The sequence below is a fragment of the Vulpes lagopus genome, chromosome 5, assembly GCF_018345385.1.
Source record: "Vulpes lagopus strain Blue_001 chromosome 5, ASM1834538v1, whole genome shotgun sequence".
Taxonomy (NCBI): Eukaryota; Metazoa; Chordata; class Mammalia; order Carnivora; family Canidae; genus Vulpes; species Vulpes lagopus.
The window spans coordinates 26228555-26249106 of NC_054828.1; the positions used below are offsets into that span (position 1 = coordinate 26228555).

Genomic DNA, 20552 nt, shown 5'->3' on the forward strand with positions numbered 1-20552 from the left:
AGAGGGAAAAAATATGCAAATTGAGAATAGTCTTAGGGAAATCATGACTCCATCAAACATAATAACATTCATATTATAGGAGTCCTAGGAGAAGAAGAGAAAAGTGGGTTGAAAATTTATTTTAAGAAATAATAGCTGAAAAATTCCCTAATCTGGGGAAAGAAACAGATATCCAGGTCCAGGAGGCACAGAGATTTCCCCTAAAAAAGATCAACCCAAGGAGGTCCACAAGACACACTGTAATTAAAAGTAGTGATAAAGAAAAAAATTTGAAGGCAGCAAGAGAAAAGAAAACAATTACACACAAGGGAAACCCCAAAGGTTGTCAGCAGATTTTTCAGCAGAAACTTTGCAGGCCAGAAGAAAGTAGCATGATAGATTCAGAGTGCTAAAAGGGAAAACTCTGTAGCCAAGAATACTCTATCCAGCAAGGCTATCATTCAGAAGAGAAGGAGAGATAAAAAGTTCCTAGATAAACAGAAGCTAACCATCCCTACATGAAATATTAAAGGGGACTTTTAAATGGAAAGGAAAGACCATAAGTGAGAGTATGAAAAGTTAAAAACACAAAGGCAGTAAAAACAAGTATTTCTGTAAAAATCAGTCAAGGGATTCATAAAATAAAAGGGTGTTAACTATGGCACCATATACCAAACTCATATACCTAGAACAAGGGTGGGAGAGAAGAGTAAAAACTGGGTTCAAACTTGAGCAACTATCAATATAGACAGTAATATGGAGAATATGTTATATACAAACCTATGGTCACCAAAAATTAAAAACCAGTAATAGATATGCAAAGAATAAAGAGAAAGGAATCCAAGGATAACACTAAAGAAAGCCGATAAACCAAGAAAGAGATCAAGAGAAGAAAGGATCAGAGAAAAACTACAAAAGCAACCACAAAACAAGTAACACAATGGCAATTAATACCATTGAGGTATATATTATATGTAAATTTATATAATAAATAAATTATTGAGGATAATAAGTATTACTTATTGAGTAATAGTCACTCAATAAGTAATTGAGTAATTACTCAATAATTACTTTGAATGTAAATGAACTAAATGCTCCAATCAAGAGACATAGGATAACAGAGTAGATTTTAAAAAAATAAGACTTATCTATATTCTGCCTATAAGAAACTCATTTCAGACCTAAGGCACCTGCAGATTGAAAGTGAGGGGATGGAGAAACTATTATCATGCAAATGATGTCAAATGAAAACTGGGGTTGCAATACTTATATCAGACAAAATATACTATAAAACACAGACTGTAACAAGAGAAAAAGAAGGATACTCTATAATAATAAATAGGAAAACCCAACAAGAGGATGTAACAATTATAAATATTTATGTACCCAACACAGAAGCACCCAAATACATAAAACAGTTAAGAAACAAATATAAAGGAACTAATAGAGAGTAATAAAACAATAGTAATGGACTTTAATAATCCACTTAACCTGGATGAACAGATCACCCAAACAGAAAATCAACAAGGAAACAGTAGCTTTGGATGACACACCAGATGGATGTCAGATGGATTTAACAGATATATTCAGAATAGTCCATCCTCAACCAGTAGAATACACATTCTTTTCAAGTGCACATGGAAAATTCTCCAGAATAGATCACAATTAGGCCACAATACAAGTCTCAAAAAATTCAAAAAGATCAAAGTCATACCATGCATCTTTTCTGACCACAACACTATGAAACCAAGTGTTTCCAAGAAGAAAAAAATCTGGAGAGAACATAAATACATGGAAGTCAAATAGCATGCCACCAAGCAATGAATGGGTCAACCAAGAAATCAAAGAAGAAATAAAAAATTATGTGAAAATGAAAACACAATAATGCACAACCTTTGCGATGCAGCAAAAGCAGTTCTAAGAAGGATGTTTATAGCAATAGAGGCCTACCTTAAGACGCAAGAAAAGTCACAAATAAACAATGTAACTTCATGCCTGAAGGAGCTAGGAAAAGAACAAATAAAAGAACAAATGAAACCCAAAACCGTATAAGGCAGGGAATAATAAAGATTAGAAAGAAAGAAATGATACAGAAACTAAAAACAAAACAAAACAACAACAACAAAAAAAAACGAGTAGAACAGATCAATGATTGAACTGATTCCTTGAAAAGATCAACAAAATTGATAAGTCTAGGTTTCAGGTTCAAAGCCAGACTCATCAAAAAGAGAGGGAGGGGTACCCAAATAAACAAAATCAGAAATGAAAGAGGAGAAATAGCAATAGCCACCACAGAAATACAAAATATTATAAGAGAATATTATGAAAAATTATATCTCAACAAGTCAGACAACATAGAAAGAATATGTAAATTCCTCAAAACATACTACCTACCAAAACTGAAGTAGGGAGAAATAGAACATCTGAAGAGACTGATTACCAGCAATGAAATTGAATCAGTAATCAAAAAACTCCCAACAAATAAAAGTCCAGGACCAGATACCTTTACAGGAGAATTCTACCAAACATTTAAATAAGAGTTAATCCTTATTCTTCTCAAGCTATTCCAAAAAATAAAAGACAAAATAACTTCCAAATTCATTATATGAGGCCAGCATCATCCTGATGCCAAAACCAGATAAACATACTACAAAAAAGAGAGAGAACTACTGGTCAATATCTCTGATGAACAGAGATGCAAAAAATCCTCAACAAAATACTAGCAAACCAAATCCAGCAATACATTAAAAAAAAAAATCATTCACCATGGTCATGTGGGATTTATTCCCAGGATGAAAGTATGGTTCAATATTCACAAATCAATCAACATGATACATCACATCAATAAAAGAAAGGATAAAAACCACATGACCATTTAGATGCAGAAAAAGCATTTGACAAAGTATAATACCCATTCATGTTAAAAAAATCTCAAGAAAGTAGGCTTAGAGGGAACATACTTCAACATAATAATGGCTTTATATGAAAAAACCCACAGCTAATATTATACTCAATGTGGAAAATTTTAGAGCTTTTTTCCTAAGGTCAGGAACAAGACAAGGATGTCCACTCTCACCACTTTTATACAACATAGTACTTTGAAGTCTTTGCCACAGCAACTGGACAACAAAAAGAAATAAAAGGCATCCAAACTGCTAAAGAAGAATTTAAACTGTCACTATTTTCAGATGATATATTATATATAAAAAACCTAAAGACTCCACCAAAAAATCTATGAGAACTGACAAATGAATTCAGTTAAGTCACAACATACAAAATCAATGTACAGAAACCTATTGCATTCCCCTACACTAATAAAGCAACAGAAAGGGAGAGTAAGAAAACATTCCCATTTACAATTATACCAAAAAGAATAAAATGTCTAGGAATAAACAACCAAAGAGGTGACAGATCTGTACTTTGAAAACTATAAAAACATGGGCAAAAGAAATTCAAGACAAAGAAATGGAAATGCTCATGGATTGGAAGAACAAATATTGTTAAAATGTCTATACTACCCAAAGCAATCTACAAATTTAATGCAATCCCTATTAAAACACCAACATCATTTTTCACAGAACTAGAACAAACAATCCTGAAATTTGTATAGAATCACAAAGACCTCAAATAGCCAAAATAATCTTGAAAAAGAGAAAACTGAATGTGTCAAAACTCTAGACTTCAAATGATATTACAAATCTGTAGTAATTAAAACAGTAATGATACTGGCATAAATATATACACATATATCAATAGAACAGAATGATAAACCTAGAAATATACCCACAATTACATGGTCAATTATTCTTTGACAAAGCAGGAAAGAATATCCAGTGGAAAAAAGACAACCTCCACAAAAATGGTATTGGGAAAACTGGACAGCTACATGTAAAAGAATGAAGCTGGACCACTTTCTTACACCACACACAAAAATAAACTCAAAATTGATTGGGACGCCTGGCTGGCTCAACGGTTGGGTGCTTGCCATCACCTCAGGTCATTATCCCTGGATCCAGGATCAAGTCCCGCATCAGGCTCCCTGCGAGGAGCTTGCTTCTTTCTCTCTGCCTGTTTCTCTGCCTCTCTCTCTCTCAGTCTGTGTCTCTCATGAATAAATAAATAAATCTTTTAAAAAAAATAAACTAAAAATTGATTAAAAAGCTAAATATGAGACCTGAAACCATAAAAATCCTAGAAGAGCACAGGCAGTAATTTTTCTAACATCAGAGAAAAGAAAACAAAACAAAAACAATGTTGGTTTTTTTTTCTTTTTTTTTGAAGATATGTCTCCTGAAGCAATGGAAATAAAAGCAAAAATAAACTATTGGATTACATCAAAATAAAATGTTTCTGCACAATGAAGCAAAACCAAAAGACAACCTACTGCATGAAAGAAGGTATTTGCCAATGACATATTTGATACAGGGTTAGCATTCAAAGTATATAAAAGATCTTATACCAACTCAACACCCAAAAGCCAAATAATCCAATTAGAGAAGGGCAGAAGACATGAACAGAATTTTCTCCAAAAAAGACATCCAGATGTTCAACAGACACATGAAAAATGCTCAACATCATTCATCATCAGGGAAATGGAAATCAAAACTATAATGAGATATCACTTCACACCTGTCAGAATGGCCAAAATCAATAACACAAGAAACAACAGATGTTAGTGAGGATGTGGAGAAAAAGGAGCCCTTGTGCACTGTTGGTTGGAATGCAAAGTGGTGCAGCCACTGTGGAAAACGGTATGAAGGTCCCTGAAAAGGTTAAAAATAGAACTATCCTACAATCCAGTAATTGCATTACTGGGTATTGAACCCCCAAATACAAAAACACTAATTTAAAGGGATAATTAAACCGCTATGTTCATTGTTGCATTATTTACAATAGTCAAACTATGGAAGCATCCAAGTGTCCATTCATAGGTAAATAAAGAAAACGTGATACATAGATACAATTGAATATTATTTAGCCATAAAAAAAGAATAAAATCTTGGATGGAGCTAGAGTATAATGCTAAACAAAATAAGTCAGTCAGAGAAAGACAAAGACCATGTGACTTCACTTATATGTGGAATTTAAGAAACAAAACAAATGAGCAAAGGAAAAGGAGAGAGAGAGAGAGAGAGAAACCAAGAAATAGGCCCTTAATTATAGGGAACAAATTGATGGTTACCAGAGGGGAGATGAGTAGCGGGATGGGTGAAAAAGGTGGTGGGATTAAAGAGTATAATTATTATGATGAGCACTGAATAATGTTTAAAACTGTTGAATCACTATATTGTACACCTGAAATGAATATAACACTATATGTTAACTATACTGGAATTAAAATTATAAACTTAATAAAAATAATTGCTATTGGATTTTAAAACATTCAAAGTTGTAGTCCCTATTATTAGAATTGAGAACATTTACATTAAAACTGTAAATTAAATTTTATTAAATTTAAATTACTCCCAGGATGTCTGGGTGGCTCAACAGTTGAACATCTGCCTGTGACTCAGGGCGTGATCCCCAGATCCGGAATTGAGTCTCACATCCAGCTCCCTGCATGGAGTCTGCTTCTCCTTCTGCCTATGTCTCTGCTTCTCTGTGTGTGTGTGTCTGTCATGAATAAATAAATAAAATCTTTAAAAAAATAAATTTAAAAAAAAAAAAAAAATAAATTTAAATTACTTCCAAATAGCCATAATTAACCATTGGGTGACCTGGCACTTTTTTCTGTGCTTAAAATTATTTCTAATTTTGTGTTTAAACAATGGGTTTGATTTTACATAAGCATTTTGAAGCCTGCTTTCTTTCATTAAGAATATTTCACAGAACTTTCTCATGTCAATGGACTTCATGTACTTTGGGACATTCAGTGGCTGCCTACTTCTTGATCCATGACTTCCCGTTATATAGTAAAGTAATGCTTTCTTGGTGACCATTTAGGTTGTCAAAATCAACTTTTCATCCATTAAGCAAAACATGACAAAAGAACATCTTATAAGAATCATTCATTTCAAAGCTTCCTTTGAAATCCTGTCCTGCTTTTTGAAAGAGATTGTCACTTTTACTTTGAGCCCAATATAATTCTCTCTATAGAAGTTTTGGAAGTAATAACAGTATAAGGAGACACACACACAAAAAAAACACAAACAAACAACCAATTAAAGTACTTAGATGATCCCCTTCCCTGGGAGCAACACTATTCTTAATATTTGAAATATTTTCTCCTGGTCATTTTTCTATGCATATTAAATTTTGAGGTCATACTGTGTAATTTTGGTTTTATTTTTTATTTATTTTTAAAAAGATTTTATTTATTTATTCATGAGAGACAGAGAGGCAGACATAGGCAGAGGAAGAAGCAGGCTCCCTGTGGGGAGGCCAGTGTGGGACTCGATCCCAGGACCTTGGGATCATGATCTGAGTCAAAGGCAGATACTCAACCACTAAGCAACCCAGATGCCCCATAATTTTGGTTTTATTTTTTAAATTTATGCATTTAATGAATATATTTCATTGTGTATCATCTCACAAGCAGTTATCTACATCACAAAAAAGTCTTTTGTAATTCTTATTTCTAATAAGCGCATAACATTCCTTTAAAGGGTAAAAAAAAAAATCTCTGAAAATTAAAAAATTCACTGTATAGGAAAAAATGTATAGATTAGATCCTGCAAAAGGAAAGGTTAGTGAACGTGAAGACATAGCAATAGATAGTAATAGAAACTATCCAAACTGAGGCACAGAGATACACAAGATTGAAAATAAATGACCAGGACCTCAGTGATCCATGGGACAATATCAAGAAGACTAGTGTACCTGTTATTGAACTACCCAAAGGATAAAAGGAGGGATAGAAACATATTTGAAAGAATAATGGCCCCCAAATCCCCAAATTTGATCTAAACTATATACATTCATTGAGTATAAGAAGCTCAATGAGCCCAAGAAGTGAAAACAAAACACATGAAGACACCTCAGTGTCAAAAAAGTGTTAAACAGAAAACCTTAAGAGCAATCAGAAGAAAAAAGACATATAACCTAAAGAGCAACAAAAAATAATCATAGACTTCTTATCAGAAACTATGCAAACCAGAGCAATGGAATGACATCTTTAAATTGCAGAAAGAAAGTAACTTTCAACTTAGAATTTTGTGATCACCAGCGTAATTTTCAAAATTAAAAAGAATTGAAGATTTTTTTCCAGAATAAAATATCTAGGACAGAAGAGCACAAGGGTGGGGTGGAGAATAGAAGTATGTTGTAAGTTTCTTGAGTTATTATTGAGATTACATAATAATCTGCTATAGGTTAACATAACAACCAGTGTGAACATTTTCAAATGTAAATCAAATCATGTCATCCCTCTGCTTAAAACCCTCTAATAGCATCCCACTTCACTCAAAATGAAAACTAAGGTCTACAACATCCCGTGTAGTTGGGTAGAAATTACTCCCTATGCCCACTACTACTGTGACCACAATTAATAATATATTGACAGAAATTCATGTTTGTGAGTTTTCTTTCTTTAATAAAGTTTCATCATAATTCATGATTATCTTTTCTCTGGAAATTATGAAATACACTTTTTAAGATTTAGGGCACATGCCAAGTAATGCCAGCCTCTTATTCCTCGCCTATAATGCACTCTAACATAGCAAACAATTCTTGCAAGTTCACATCACTCCCCTTTTGCCAAATAGTCCCTCCTAGAACTGAGGTCGGAGCAGAGGTTCCTGCTTATCGCCTTAATTTTCAAAATGATTTTTACAAAATAGAAACAAAATACCTTAAAATCACATTCTACTTGAGCAGACTTGAGCAGCTGCCAAGACACTGCACTTCTGTGATAATTTTGAGTTGTCCGAATTTTATAACCTGTGTCAGGCAGCTATAATCTGTCTGAGCATCTTTTCATGTATCTATTTGCTATCAATATATCTTCTGTAGCTGACTGTTCAAATCTTTGGTCTACTTTTTAAGTCAGTTATATGTTTTCCTATTATTGAGTTTCCTGTGTTCTCTGTATATACTTGATTAAAGTCCTTGATCAGACACATGACTTAAAATTTTTCTTCAAGTCTGGGGCATTTTTTTTTTTAATTCAAGTTAGTTAACATATAGTATAGTATTGATTTCAGGAAGTGTGGGGGCATATTTAACAGTCTCTTTCAAAGAATAGAAGTTCTCAATTTTCATACATCCAATTTATTAATTAATGAATGCCCCAAACCACTAGGCATTATATTATATTTTTATAATTTATATTTTGGTTTATTATTCATTGCAATGAGGGAGAACACTTACTGTGGGGAATCATAGGTAGTCTTGGTGAAAGGATGTTAGAATCTGTTATGGGGCTTGGGGTTTGGTTGGGTAATATTAGCTTTGGCAGGTGAAATTCTGTAATTTGTGTTTTACTAAATCTTATTTAAAAGGAGAGCACACCAGAATGAGGATGAAGCTGCACTTGCTAAAGAAGTAGTTATCATTCATTTTAGCTGGGAGAGGGGAATGGTTAATATTTTGTGAGTTACATAGTAACCTTGTTTTTGTGTTTTTTTAAAGATTTATTTACTTATTTTAGAGCAAGTGACCAGGGTGGGGAAGGGGCAAAGGAAGAAGGATAGACAATCCTCAAGCACTCCCCAATGAGCACAGAGCTTGACACAGGGGTTGATCCCAGGACCCTGAGATAATGACCTGAGCTGAAATCAAGAGCTGGCTGCCTAACTGACTGAGCCACCCTCTGATTCAATAGTGACCCAATAGTGACTTTGTTTTTGTTTCACTTTATCATGGTCTCAGGATGACTTTGTCTGATGTTGGTGTTTTATGAGATTGTTCATGTCCATTAGGAGAGTAACATTAACTAGTTGTGTGCAGCAGGCTAGCTTTGTAATAATACTGAGGCCTCACTGTCAGACCAGATGTAAGAAACTCCTTTCTTTTATGGATCATGATTTTGCTGTTAAATATAATGCCCAGAGTCACAAAGTTTCTCTTCTATGCATTTTTCCCCCTATAAGTTCTGTAGTTTTACTTTGAGGTCAATAATCTTTTTTTTTCAAAAGATTTATTTATTTATGATAGAGAGAGAGAGAGGCAGAGACACAGGAGGAGGGAGAAGCAGCCTCCAGACACAGGAGGAGGGAGAAGCATGCCGGGAGCCCGACGCGGGACTTGATCCCAGGACTCCAGGATCACGCCCTGGGCCAAAGGCAGGCGCCAAATCGCTGAGCCACCCAGGGATTCCCTCCGGTCAATAATCTTTGAGTTGATTTTCATATATGATGCTTGGTATAGATCAAAGTTTTTTCTTCTTCTATTTCTCCCTCTCCTCCTCCTTTTCTTCCTCTTTTTCTGCCTATAAATAACCAATTAGTCCAGCAGTATTTGTTGAAAAGACTATCCCTTCTCCACTGTATAGGCTTTGCCAAGAATCAATTACCAATATATATATATGTGGGTCTGTTTTTGGAATCTCTAACTTATTCCATGGATCTACTTGTTTATTTTGAAACCAAAACCATACTCTGTTGGTTATTGTTGCTTTTTATTGTAGAGTCTTGAAGACTCTGCTTTGTTCATTTTTTTAAAAGTAATTTTGGATATTTTAGGTATTGTGCATTTTCATGTGAGTTTCAGATGTAGCTTGCTAATTTCTACAAAAAGACATGCTGGGATTTTGATTTAGATAGTTTTGGGTTTATAGATCAATTTGGGGGAGATCCTTCAAAATATTTGAAGCAAAAATTGATAAAATCATAAGGTGAAATAAGTTCATAATTATAGCTGGAGATTTCAATATCCTTCTCCCAAAAATCAAAAGAATATGTATGCTGAAAAGAGAATATTACCAATCAAGCTGATTGGTAATACTGGTCAGGTCTTCTATATCCTTATTGTAGAATAAGGATACATATACATATCAACAGAATACATATTCTTCTCAATTGCACATGGACATTTACTAATATACTACATATTTGAACCATCAAACAAGTCTCAATAAATTTTAAGAGATTCAAGAAATCATACAAAGTATGTTCTTTGACTACAATGGATTGAAAATAGGAATCAGTAATAGAAAAGTATCCAGAAAATCCTCAAATATTTGGAAACTGAACAACATACCTCTAAGTAACCCACAGAATGAATAATTGGAATGAATAATTAGATTTCTATATACTAGCAACAAGTGAAAATTGAAACCTAAAGACAATAGTATTTATACTATGTCAAAAATTATGAAAAACTTAGGGATAAGCGTGAGAAAAAGCACAGCGTTGAGAGAAATCAGAGAAGACCTAAACAAATGGAGAGACATGTGTTAATCTTTAGCGTATCGTCTTTGTAGCTCTAATTTACTCAGCTTTTTTCTCCTAGCTTTCTGGTTGTGAATTTGTTGAATAAACAATCTTTGGGTAAGTGAATTATTACTGTATAGAGAAAGTAGATAAAAATTCAAAAGGAGGGGCACCTAGGTGGCTCAGTCAGTTAAGCGTCTGCATCTGCTTGGCTGGGGTCATAATCCCAGGGATCTGGAATGGAGCCCTGGGACAGGCCCCCTGCTCCCTGCTCAGTGGGGAGTTTGCTTCTCCCTCTTTCTCTGTTCCTTCCCTTGGCTTGTGCGCTCTCTCTCTCTCTCTCTCACACACACACACACAAATAAATAAAATATTTAAAAACCCCTCAAAAGTGATTAGAGAGAGAGTTTGGAATAATTCAGTAATGAGAAACAGATCAGAACCTACTTCGACTACAAATGTTATCAGTCAAAATAGAGAGCTGGGGTGGAAATCATTCATGGAAAGGGCTGGTGGTGGGATTGCCCTACATTGATCACAGGACTAGAAGGTTCTCCAAGGTTGTGTCTTTTTTTTCTATTGCTAATTAGTCTAATTTTTCTCTCCTTACCTAATGAGGAGGCATTTCCTCTTCCCCAAAGCCAGATTTGATTGTTTTACATTTTCTTTAGTCATCAGTCTTAACGTCAAACCTCACCAATTTAGAACAGAGACATTCCGACTCGACACAATGAGCATACAGATTCTGGAATATTGCATTTTATTGCATTCACAGAATAAAATAAATGGTGAGACAATAGGCCTTATGTAGCGAAGAATTCTAAAAACTGGTTAATGAGCACAGAAGGGAACATTTAGTCCTCGCTCATACACCAATGTAGCTTTTAACTCCCTCCTTCCAGCAACTTCTGTCTGCAGAACCCCACGTTGGGAGACGTTTTAAAAACTTCGATTTCTGCTTTCTAAGTCGAGAGCACAGCGCAACTGCCGTCCTCCTCCCGGCACCCAGCGCGGTCTCTGCGGTCTCTACTAAACTCCTGTTCTAAATTAGACTTCTAAAGTGTCTGGGTCTAAAATTTAAGGAGGCTGCCCGGAGGCCCGCTCAGCGCCTACTTCGGGCTCTCCCGTCACTTGAGACAATCTCCTAAGTCGAATTCGCTGCGTGCTGCGCACCCGCCCCGGTTCCCTTCGTAACCGCGGCCGCGGGGTGTGGGGGCGGCCAGGCCTGGGCTGCGGGGGCGGCGGCGGCGGCGGCGGGAAGAGAGCGCGCGGCGAGGGGCGCGTGGAGGCGTGGAGGCGGCGGCGGCGGCGGCGGCGGCGGCGGCGGCGGCGGCGGCGGCGGCGGCGGCGGCGGAGGCGGACGCGCACGCACGCAGGCGCCGGGCCGCGGAGGGTCGCCGGGCTCTCACGGGCCGCCTGGCCTACGGGAGCGAGCCGGCGACGGGGGCGCCTCGCGCGCGGGGCTCGGGGCTCGGGGCTCGGGACTCGGGCCGCGGCCTGCGGCGTGCGCCCGCCCGGCCCGGGGCGTGGGCCCGCGGCACCTGCCGCCCGCGCCGCGGGGGGCCCCGCCCCGCCCCGCCTCGTCCCGCCCCCAGGCGCGGGGCTCTCGCGGAAGGCGGCCGGCGGCGGAGCCTCCGCTCGCGTCGGGCCTGCGGCGCCCCAGCCCGCGGCGATGAGTCCCGAGCCGGTCCCGCCGCCGCCGCCGCCCCCGCGCCCCGGCTGCGACTGCGGGGAGCCGCTCGCCCGGCGCCTGGAGAGGGCCGACGAGGCCTTCCGCGCCGGCGAGTACGGGGCGGCCGCGGAGCTCCTCCGCTCCGCGCTGGCGGGGCCGGCGGGGCCGGCGCAGCCCGAGCGCGGCCTGTGCCTGCGGCTGGGGGACGCGCTGGCCCGCGCGGGCCGACTCCCCGAGGCCCTGGGCGCCTTCCGCGGCGCCGCGCGGCTCGGCGCGCTGCGGCCCGAGGAGCTGGGGGAGCTGGCGGGCGGCCTCGCGCGCGCCCTGGGCCGGGGCGAGCGGCGGCTGCCGGCGGGGAGGCCGGGCGGCGCCCCCGGGGAGGCGCGCGGGGAGCCGCGGGAGCTGCTGGGCTGTCCGCGCTGCCGGCGGCTGCTGCACAAGCCGGTGACGCTGCCGTGCGGGCTGACGGTGTGCAAGCGCTGCGTGGAGCCGGGGCCGGCGCGGCCGCAGGCGCGGCGGGTCAACGTGGTGCTGAGCGGCCTGCTGGAGAAGTGCTTCCCGGCCGAGTGCCGCGTGCGCAGGCTGGCGGGCCAGGCGCGGAGCCTGCAGCGCCAGCAGCAGCCCGACGCCGCGCTGCTCAGGTGCGACCAGGCGCTGGAGCTCGGTAAGTCGCTCTGCGGAGCTGCCCGCCGGCGCGCGCAGGTGACCCCCCTCCGAAGGGGGCAAGGCGAGCCGGCGCCCGCGGGGCCAGGGGCAGAGGCAGGTGCGCCCAGCGGTCGTGCTTCGCCGGACCTGCGCCGCCTTCCTCCGTGGCCGTGAGGCCCGCACCGCCTTCCACCGGGTCTCAGCCGTCCGGGAGTGGCGGGATGACCCGGTGTTGTTATTTGCCCCGCAGGAAAATGCAACACCCCAGAGGCGCACGAACGGGGGAGTGCCTGGTGCTGGGGCGGGATTTGCTCGGGGGGTTTCAGGTAAAGAATCCAGGAAGGACCCTTTTCCGTTGTGCTTTTCTTACTTGCACAGTCTCTCTCAAAGGGCATTAGATGTTGTTCGGGTTTATTAGGTAGTTATACTAACTAGTGTTGTGTGTTTAATTTTTAAAAGGTTGCTGAAATCCGTGGCCAGCAGCAGGCTCTCTGATTTTCTTCCCACCTGTTAAGAATATGTCATTTAAAAAGACCAAACTTGGGGATCCCCGGGTGGCTCAGCGATTTAGCGCTGGCGTCAGCCCAGGGCGTGATCCTGGAGACCTGAGATCGAGGCCCACATCAGGCTCCCTGCATGGAGCCTGCTTCTCCCTCCCTCTCTCTCCTCTCTCTCTCTCATAAATGAATAAATAAAATCTAAAAAAAAAAAAAAAAAAAAAAAAAGACCAAACTTCCTGCCATTGTACTTGATTCCCACTGCATATACTCTATTGACAATTTTTTGGGGGTGGTGAAGTCTATGTGGAGGGTGATTCGGATTCCCTGGTTTTGCTACAGGTTATGTGCGAGTTAAATCACTAGCCAAGAAGACTTCGCTTATTTTTTTTTGTTACTAAAAGAATCTTGTGTGCTGTACTCATTATGCATTTTATTTTAAATTTAGAGTTAAGGTTTTCCCTTTTAGAAGATACACTTGTATTTAATTTGGGGGATTCTTTGTTGGATAGAGCAGTTAAACTGTATTATATAACAAATATCCTGTACCATTTTTGCAGCTTGTATCCATATTTTAACAGGCTGTATATTTTCGTATTTTCATCTATCATGTTTTATATATGTAGTGTTGAGCAACACTATCCAGTGGAAAAATTGTGTAAGCCACATATGTAATATTTAAATTTCTGGTAGCCACGTGTAAAAGATGAACAGAAGCAGATAACATTTATCTTAATATTTTTAAACCTATATATCGAAAATACTATTCAACATATCTTCAATGTAAAATATGGAGATTTTACTTTTTTTCCCAAACAGATCTTCCAAATGCATTGTAATTTTTACATGTACTGCCAACTTCAATTTGGATACAAAATTTTCATCAGAAATCCCTCCTTTATATTTCAGTTTCATAAAACTTAGTGTTGAAAAAGTAGATTGGCATGTTGAAATTGTTCCAAATTAACTTAAAAGCTTTCCACTAGTCAATAGAATATCAGCTTTTAAAATTAACTTTCAGTTAGTTAAATTTAAAAAGTCCGCATCTCAGTTCCTTTGTCATTCCAACCCCATTTCATTTGCCCTAGTGGCTATTGTCTCAGTAAGTATGGAACATATAGAAACAGTTGCTGGGGTGCCTGGGTGACTCTTGCTTTTGACTCAAGTCATGAGCTCTGGGGTTGTGAGATCAAGCCCAGCTTCAGGCTCCCTGCTCAGCAGGAGTCTCCCCCTCCCTTTCCCCCTCCCTCTGCCATACCCTCCCTCTGTCTGCTTATGCTTTCTTTCAAATAAATAAATCAGAAATAAAAACAGCTGCTAGAAGTGTAGAAGATCACAATACCAGCTGTTGGAGAAGATGGAGGAAATGAGAACCATCATATGTTGCAGATGGGTCTGCAAATTATACACCTGGAAAATTGGTAGTATCTGAAGTGTTAAATATAATATTGGCCAAGCAGTTTCAATAAGGTACATATATATGTGCACTGAAAGAATGTACAAGAATGTGCAAGAGCTTATATCCTTATGTAGAGATACCCCTGAAGTGGAAACAACACACATGTCCAATAAATGGAATGAATGACTAAATATATTATGCCTTTTGGAATACTGTACAAAAAGTAAACCAGCTACAACTACACACTACAACATGGACAAATCACAAACATAATGTTGGGTGAAAGAAGTCAGACTCAAAAGCATTTTTACCATATGATTCTATTTATAAATCCAAACAGACAAAATCACTATAGCATGTTGTAGGTAAGGGCAGTGGTTACCTTTGGGAAACAAAATATTAGCAGATTGAATCCAGTGATACACTTAAAACGGGTCACAATCAAGTAAAATGTTATTTCATTTAATCATTGTGTATCAACTAATGTAATTCACTACATCTATAGAGAAAAATCATATAAGCTGTGTTAAAATCTTTCAGGGAAGTAGGAGTACAAGGGAACTTTCTTAATATGTTAAAGAGTATCTACAAAAATCTGTAGCAGGGAAATACAAATTAAAACCACAATAAGATACCATCTCTCACCTGTGAGAATGGCTAAAATTAACACAGGAAACAATAGATATTGGCAAGGAAGCACTGTTGCACTGTGGGTGGGAATGCAAACTGATGCAGCCACTTTGGAAGACAGCATGGAAAACTTCCTCAAAAAGTTAAAAATAGGACCACCTTATGACCCAGCAACTGCACTACTGTGTATGTATCCAGAGGATACAAAAATAGTGATCCGAAAGGGCACATGCACCCCAATGTTTATAGCAGCAATATCCACAATAGCAAAACTCTGGAAAGAGCCCAGACATCCATCGTCCATCGACAGATGAATGGATAAAAATGTGGTTTTATATATATATATATATATATATATATATATATATATATATATATATATATATACACACACACACACACACACACACACACGCAATGCAGTACTAAGGCATCAGAAAGAATGAAATCTCCCTATTTATAATGACGTGGATGGCAATAGAGGGTATTATGCTAAGCAAAATAAGTCTTAGAAATACAAGTACCATAGGATTTCACTCGTGGAATTCAAGAAATTAAGTCTGTTATCTGTTAAAGGTAGGGAAGAGAAGGAAAAGTAAGATAAAAATGGTAAAGCAAACCATGAGAGACTCATTTAACTCTAGGAAACAGTTGCTGGAGGGGATGTGAGTGGGGGATGGGGTAACTGGGTGATGGGCATTAAGGAGGACACTTGATGGAATGAGCACTGGGTGTTATATTGCAACTGATGAATCACTACATTCTACCCCTGAAACTAATAATACACTATATGTTAACTACATTGAATTTAAATTTTAAAATTTAAAATTTAAAATTTTAAAAAATCTGTAGCAATCATCATAATGAAATATTGAATGTATTACCATTGAGGGAAAAAGTAAACTGCCGTTACTGCCATTTTGTATCATATTAAGATTCTAGGTGCTGCAATGAAGAGAGAATAAAAAGTACTAAGATTGGAAAAATAAAACATTTGTAGATGGCATGGTGGAGTACATAGGAAGTCCAGAGGAATATTTGAACTATTGGAAATTATAAGTGAATTATCAAGATTGTTGACTATAAGATTAATACAGCAAGATCAGTGATGATTATATATACTTAGTAAAAACCAAAAAATAAAATAGAAAACCCATTTAAATAACAAAAAACGTCTTTGGAGTAAATCTTGACATACCTGAAAGTTCAAGACCTCTTCACTGAAATATGAAACATTTCTGGGAGAAATTGAGTAAGTGGAAAGGTACGTGATTTTCACAGATTGTAAAACTCAGTATTGATGTCAGTTCTGGGCATATTGAACTATAGATTCAGTGCGTTCTCAGTCAAAATCTCAGCTAATGATTTTGGTGGAAGTTGATGAATGGCCAAGGCAATACTGAAGAAAAATAATGAAAGTGGAGAACTGATACTTGCAAGATACCAAGACTTATTATAATACAGCTGCAGTAATTAGCACAGAGTTGTATTGGCCCAAATATAGACACATAGAAACAGACTCTCATGTACAGTCACTTGATTTGCTACAAAGATGCCAATAGAGTTAAATGGTTGGGGAGGGGGGAGTGTTTTAAATAGTCAAAGTCTGTTGTTTATCCATTTGGAAAAAAAAAATGAACCTAGATGCCCATCATACATCATACATGGAAATTATAATCAGATATCTAAAAGAAATCATAGAATATTTTCATGAATTTAGGGGAGGTGATCCTTTTTAAGGCACAAAAAGCATAACCATGCAGGAAAAGATAGATAAATTCAATTAAAATTAATAACTTTTGTTCCTCAGAGACCTCCACAAAAGACTGAAAAGATGATGTGTATTGGTGATATGTATCTAAATGAGAATGCTAATTCAGACTATTGAAAATAATGCTTGTAGCTCAAGAACCAAAAAGGAAGTCTGTCTAAATAATAGGCAGAGTTGAACAGATGCTTTGTAAAACTAGATCTCAGAATGGAAAATAAATATATGAAGGGGTGCCCAATGTAATTACTGATCAAATGCAAATTTAAAACCAAAGAAAGATATTAGAACATACCTGAAAATGAAAACAAGTAACAGTACCTGGTTTTGGCAAGTATTGGAAGCAATCGGAACTCTTACATTGCTAGTTGAAGTGGAAATTGGTATAAGTTAAATATACTTAGGAGTACCTACTAAAGCCAAACGTAACATAACTTCTGGCACAGTATTCACACTTTTGACTATGTCAAATAGAAATTAATGCTTTTACTTGACAGGATGAGCACTGGCTGCTATGCTATATGTTGGCAAATCAAACTCCAATAAAAATAATATATACAAAAAAATTAATGCTTTTGCCCAACAAAAGACCTATACAAGAATGTTCATAGCAGCTTTATATTTATTTATATAAATAAATGCCAAGAACATTTGGATAACAACCCATCAGTAGGATGAGTATATAAATCAAATCATACAGTGTAGTATGCAGCAGGTCTTTTATTCTCTTAAAGAAACAGACATACAGCAGTATGAAGGAATTTCACAGAATGATAGTGACAGATACAAGAGTACATTCTATTCATATAGCCCCATGTATAAGTTCAGAAACAGGTGAAAGTAATCCATGGTGATGGAAGTCAGAATGCTGGTTACCTTTAGAAAAGGTGTACTACCTGAGAAAGTGCACAAAGGAGCCTTCTTAGGTCCTGATCTGGGTCACGATGACTTAGGTGTATAGTATATAAAAATTCAAGATACACACTTAAAAGTTGTAGCCTTCACTTTATAAGTCCTTACATCACTTCAAACAAATAACCCATGAGGAGTATTGCTGTTGATTCTTTATATTAACCAGGACCACTACTTAGCTGTCATTGCTTTATGTATCAATTCATTCAGCTCTTCCTAAATAACACTTGTACAGTTCTCTACTTCTCACCACTGCCCACTCATTTGACAGATCTTACGGTGGTAACACTAGCTCCCAGCACAATGACAACTCTGGGTTGCAGTTGGAAGAGAACAGTCTTTGATTAACCCTAAATGCAAATGTAGAGAGTAGACTGTCTCTTCCTCACAAAGCCTGATTCTCAGACTGTACTCTTTTTGGCTCATTTCCCGTACAAGGGTTAATTTATAAACTGTTTGCATATTTGTGTCAATTTCTTGGAAGGTGCACACATGTCTTTTTCTTCCATAAGCTGTCTTCACACAAATAATTTTTAAGTTGCTTTTCCTCTTCGATTTTTTAGTGATTCCTCCATAAATTCTCTCAGTTTTATTAAGCTTAAGGCTTAATATTTAGGAAATGTGTAGAGATTTATTTGAAATGTTTTAAAAGATTAAATTTTGAAGTTCTGGCTTCATAAGTGGATTACAAATGGTGGAAGTCAACAAAGAAAACCGTTTAATTTACTCAGTGTCTTGGCTGAGAAATGACTTTTTTGGACTTCAGTAAAAGCTTTTAGACTGTGAGGAGTAGAGGCTTAAATGCATTCATTAGAAAAGAATGATTAAAAATAAATGTAAATGAAGAGTATTTTTAACTCCAAAAACTTTGTCAAGATAATGAAACTAACACAAGTGTAAGCAAAGAGATAATGAAGAAAACATTAGTGAAACAGGAAAAAAAAAATTGATTTCGCTAAGTCAGAAGCAGGTTCATTACAGAGACCAATAAAAGAAACAAATGTTCGGCAAATGTGATGAAGAAAAAGGAAAACACAGGATCAGGAATGAAAAAGGCAACATAATTGCAGATATAAAGGAACATAACAGATTTTAGAGTCTATATAAAAAGGACAATTTTAAGGAAATTATAAATTATCAAAATTAACCCAAGAAGAGGTAAAAACTTGACACTGACCAATAATCATAAAATAGAAGTGCTACTCAGGGCTTTTCTTTTGAAAAAGCAAGTTTTAACAAACTTTGAAGGAGTATTAACTTTCATCTTATTTCAGATCATGCAGCGATATGAGAAATTTTTCATTTAATTTTAGGAGAGTAGTGTTGATACTACAATCAAGTAAAGCTTAGGAAGAAGTTTATAGGCTTATATATGTACATAGCTGCCAAAATCTTAGTTAAATCTCTTAGTATTTGAATCTAGCAATATAGTAAGACTCAAGGCCAAGATGAGATTATCCCAAGAAAATAAGGATAATTAAGTATTAGACAAATTGTTCAATGTAGTTACTATAAGGACAGATTTAAGGAGATACACTCCATGTAATTTTTCACATGCTGAAAGAGCATACTATAAAATTCACCCACTTTTTATAATGTCTTCATAGAAAACGAGGAATAGAAAGAAGCTTTTTTTTTTTTTTAATTTTTATTTATTTATTATAGTCACAGAGAGAGAGAGAGGCAGAGACATAGGCAGAGGGAGAGAAGCAGGCTCCAGGCACCGGGAGCCTGACGTGGGATTCGATCCCAGGTCTCCAGGATCGCGCCCTGGGCCAAAGGCAGGCGCCAAACCGCTGCGCCACCCAGGGATCCCCTAGAAAGAAGCTTGACTAATTTGATAAATATTCTCACTCAGGAGCTTATAGTAATAGTTCATGTTAAAGCATTCCACATATCCCTCTTTAAGTTCAAAAATAAGAGGAAAATGTCTGCTATCACCACTGTTACTGCAATGTGGAGTAAAAAGAAACACAAGGAATAAAAACTAGCTTTCCAGAATCAAAGCTGATTGCACATGATATGTTTGCTTAGAAGATTCAAGAGAATCAACTCTGGCAAAGTGGGAACAAAGTGGGAGATCTTCATTCTCACCCACATTTGCAGCAGGTGTATTTCTCAAGCTCCAGCTATAGTTTCAGTGGCATTTTCTTTTTGAGATTTCCAAAATCTCCAAAGATTATTTCTGTATTTGAAAATGTATTTAATTGTGTAGTTGAGGAATTTTCACTTAATCTTCAGTTGGAAATGATTAATCTGTAATTATATTTCCTGTATGACACACTATGGAGACAGATAGGAGGATCTGATAGGATTCGATAAAGAACTTCTAAGCAATAAAATGCTCAATTTAAAATCCTACCCTAGTGGATTGACATCTGTATTTCATATTCCAAGATGAAAAACAAAGTTTCATTACAGATCATAACCAACACGAACATTTTCAATTTATTTTGATGATAGGGAACATTAACTTTGAACTTTAAGGAAAATGTTATCCCTTCCCCCCAAAGAATTCCATTCTTCGAATTAGTAGACCTTTGTCACAAAAAAAGTACTAAATTATTAATGTTTTTTTTAAATTTTATCAAAAAAAAATCTGAAAGTTTGTTTTCTCTCTTGTTATTTAAGTACCTGTACAATATTCTCAAATTTCTTTCTGGCCTGCAAAACCTAAAATATTTACTCTTCAGCTTTTTACAGAAAAAAGTTGTTGATTTCTAATCTAACCAGTCAGTCA

At 38.0% G+C, this 20552-nt stretch overlaps 1 protein-coding gene across 2 annotated transcripts in view; it reads left to right on the plus strand.

The window, feature by feature from the left end:
- Nucleotides 1-11925: 11925 nt before the first annotated feature.
- LONRF2 (LON peptidase N-terminal domain and ring finger 2) overlaps nucleotides 11926-20552 on the plus strand; it is a 33740-nt gene continuing 25113 nt past the window's right edge. For both annotated transcript variants that reach the window (XM_041757298.1, XM_041757299.1), the window contains exon 1: nucleotides 11926-12625. In XM_041757298.1, the coding sequence (XP_041613232.1) occupies nucleotides 11962-12625 (664 nt within the window). In that variant the 5' untranslated portion in view covers nucleotides 11926-11961. The remainder of the gene's footprint in view (nucleotides 12626-20552) is intronic.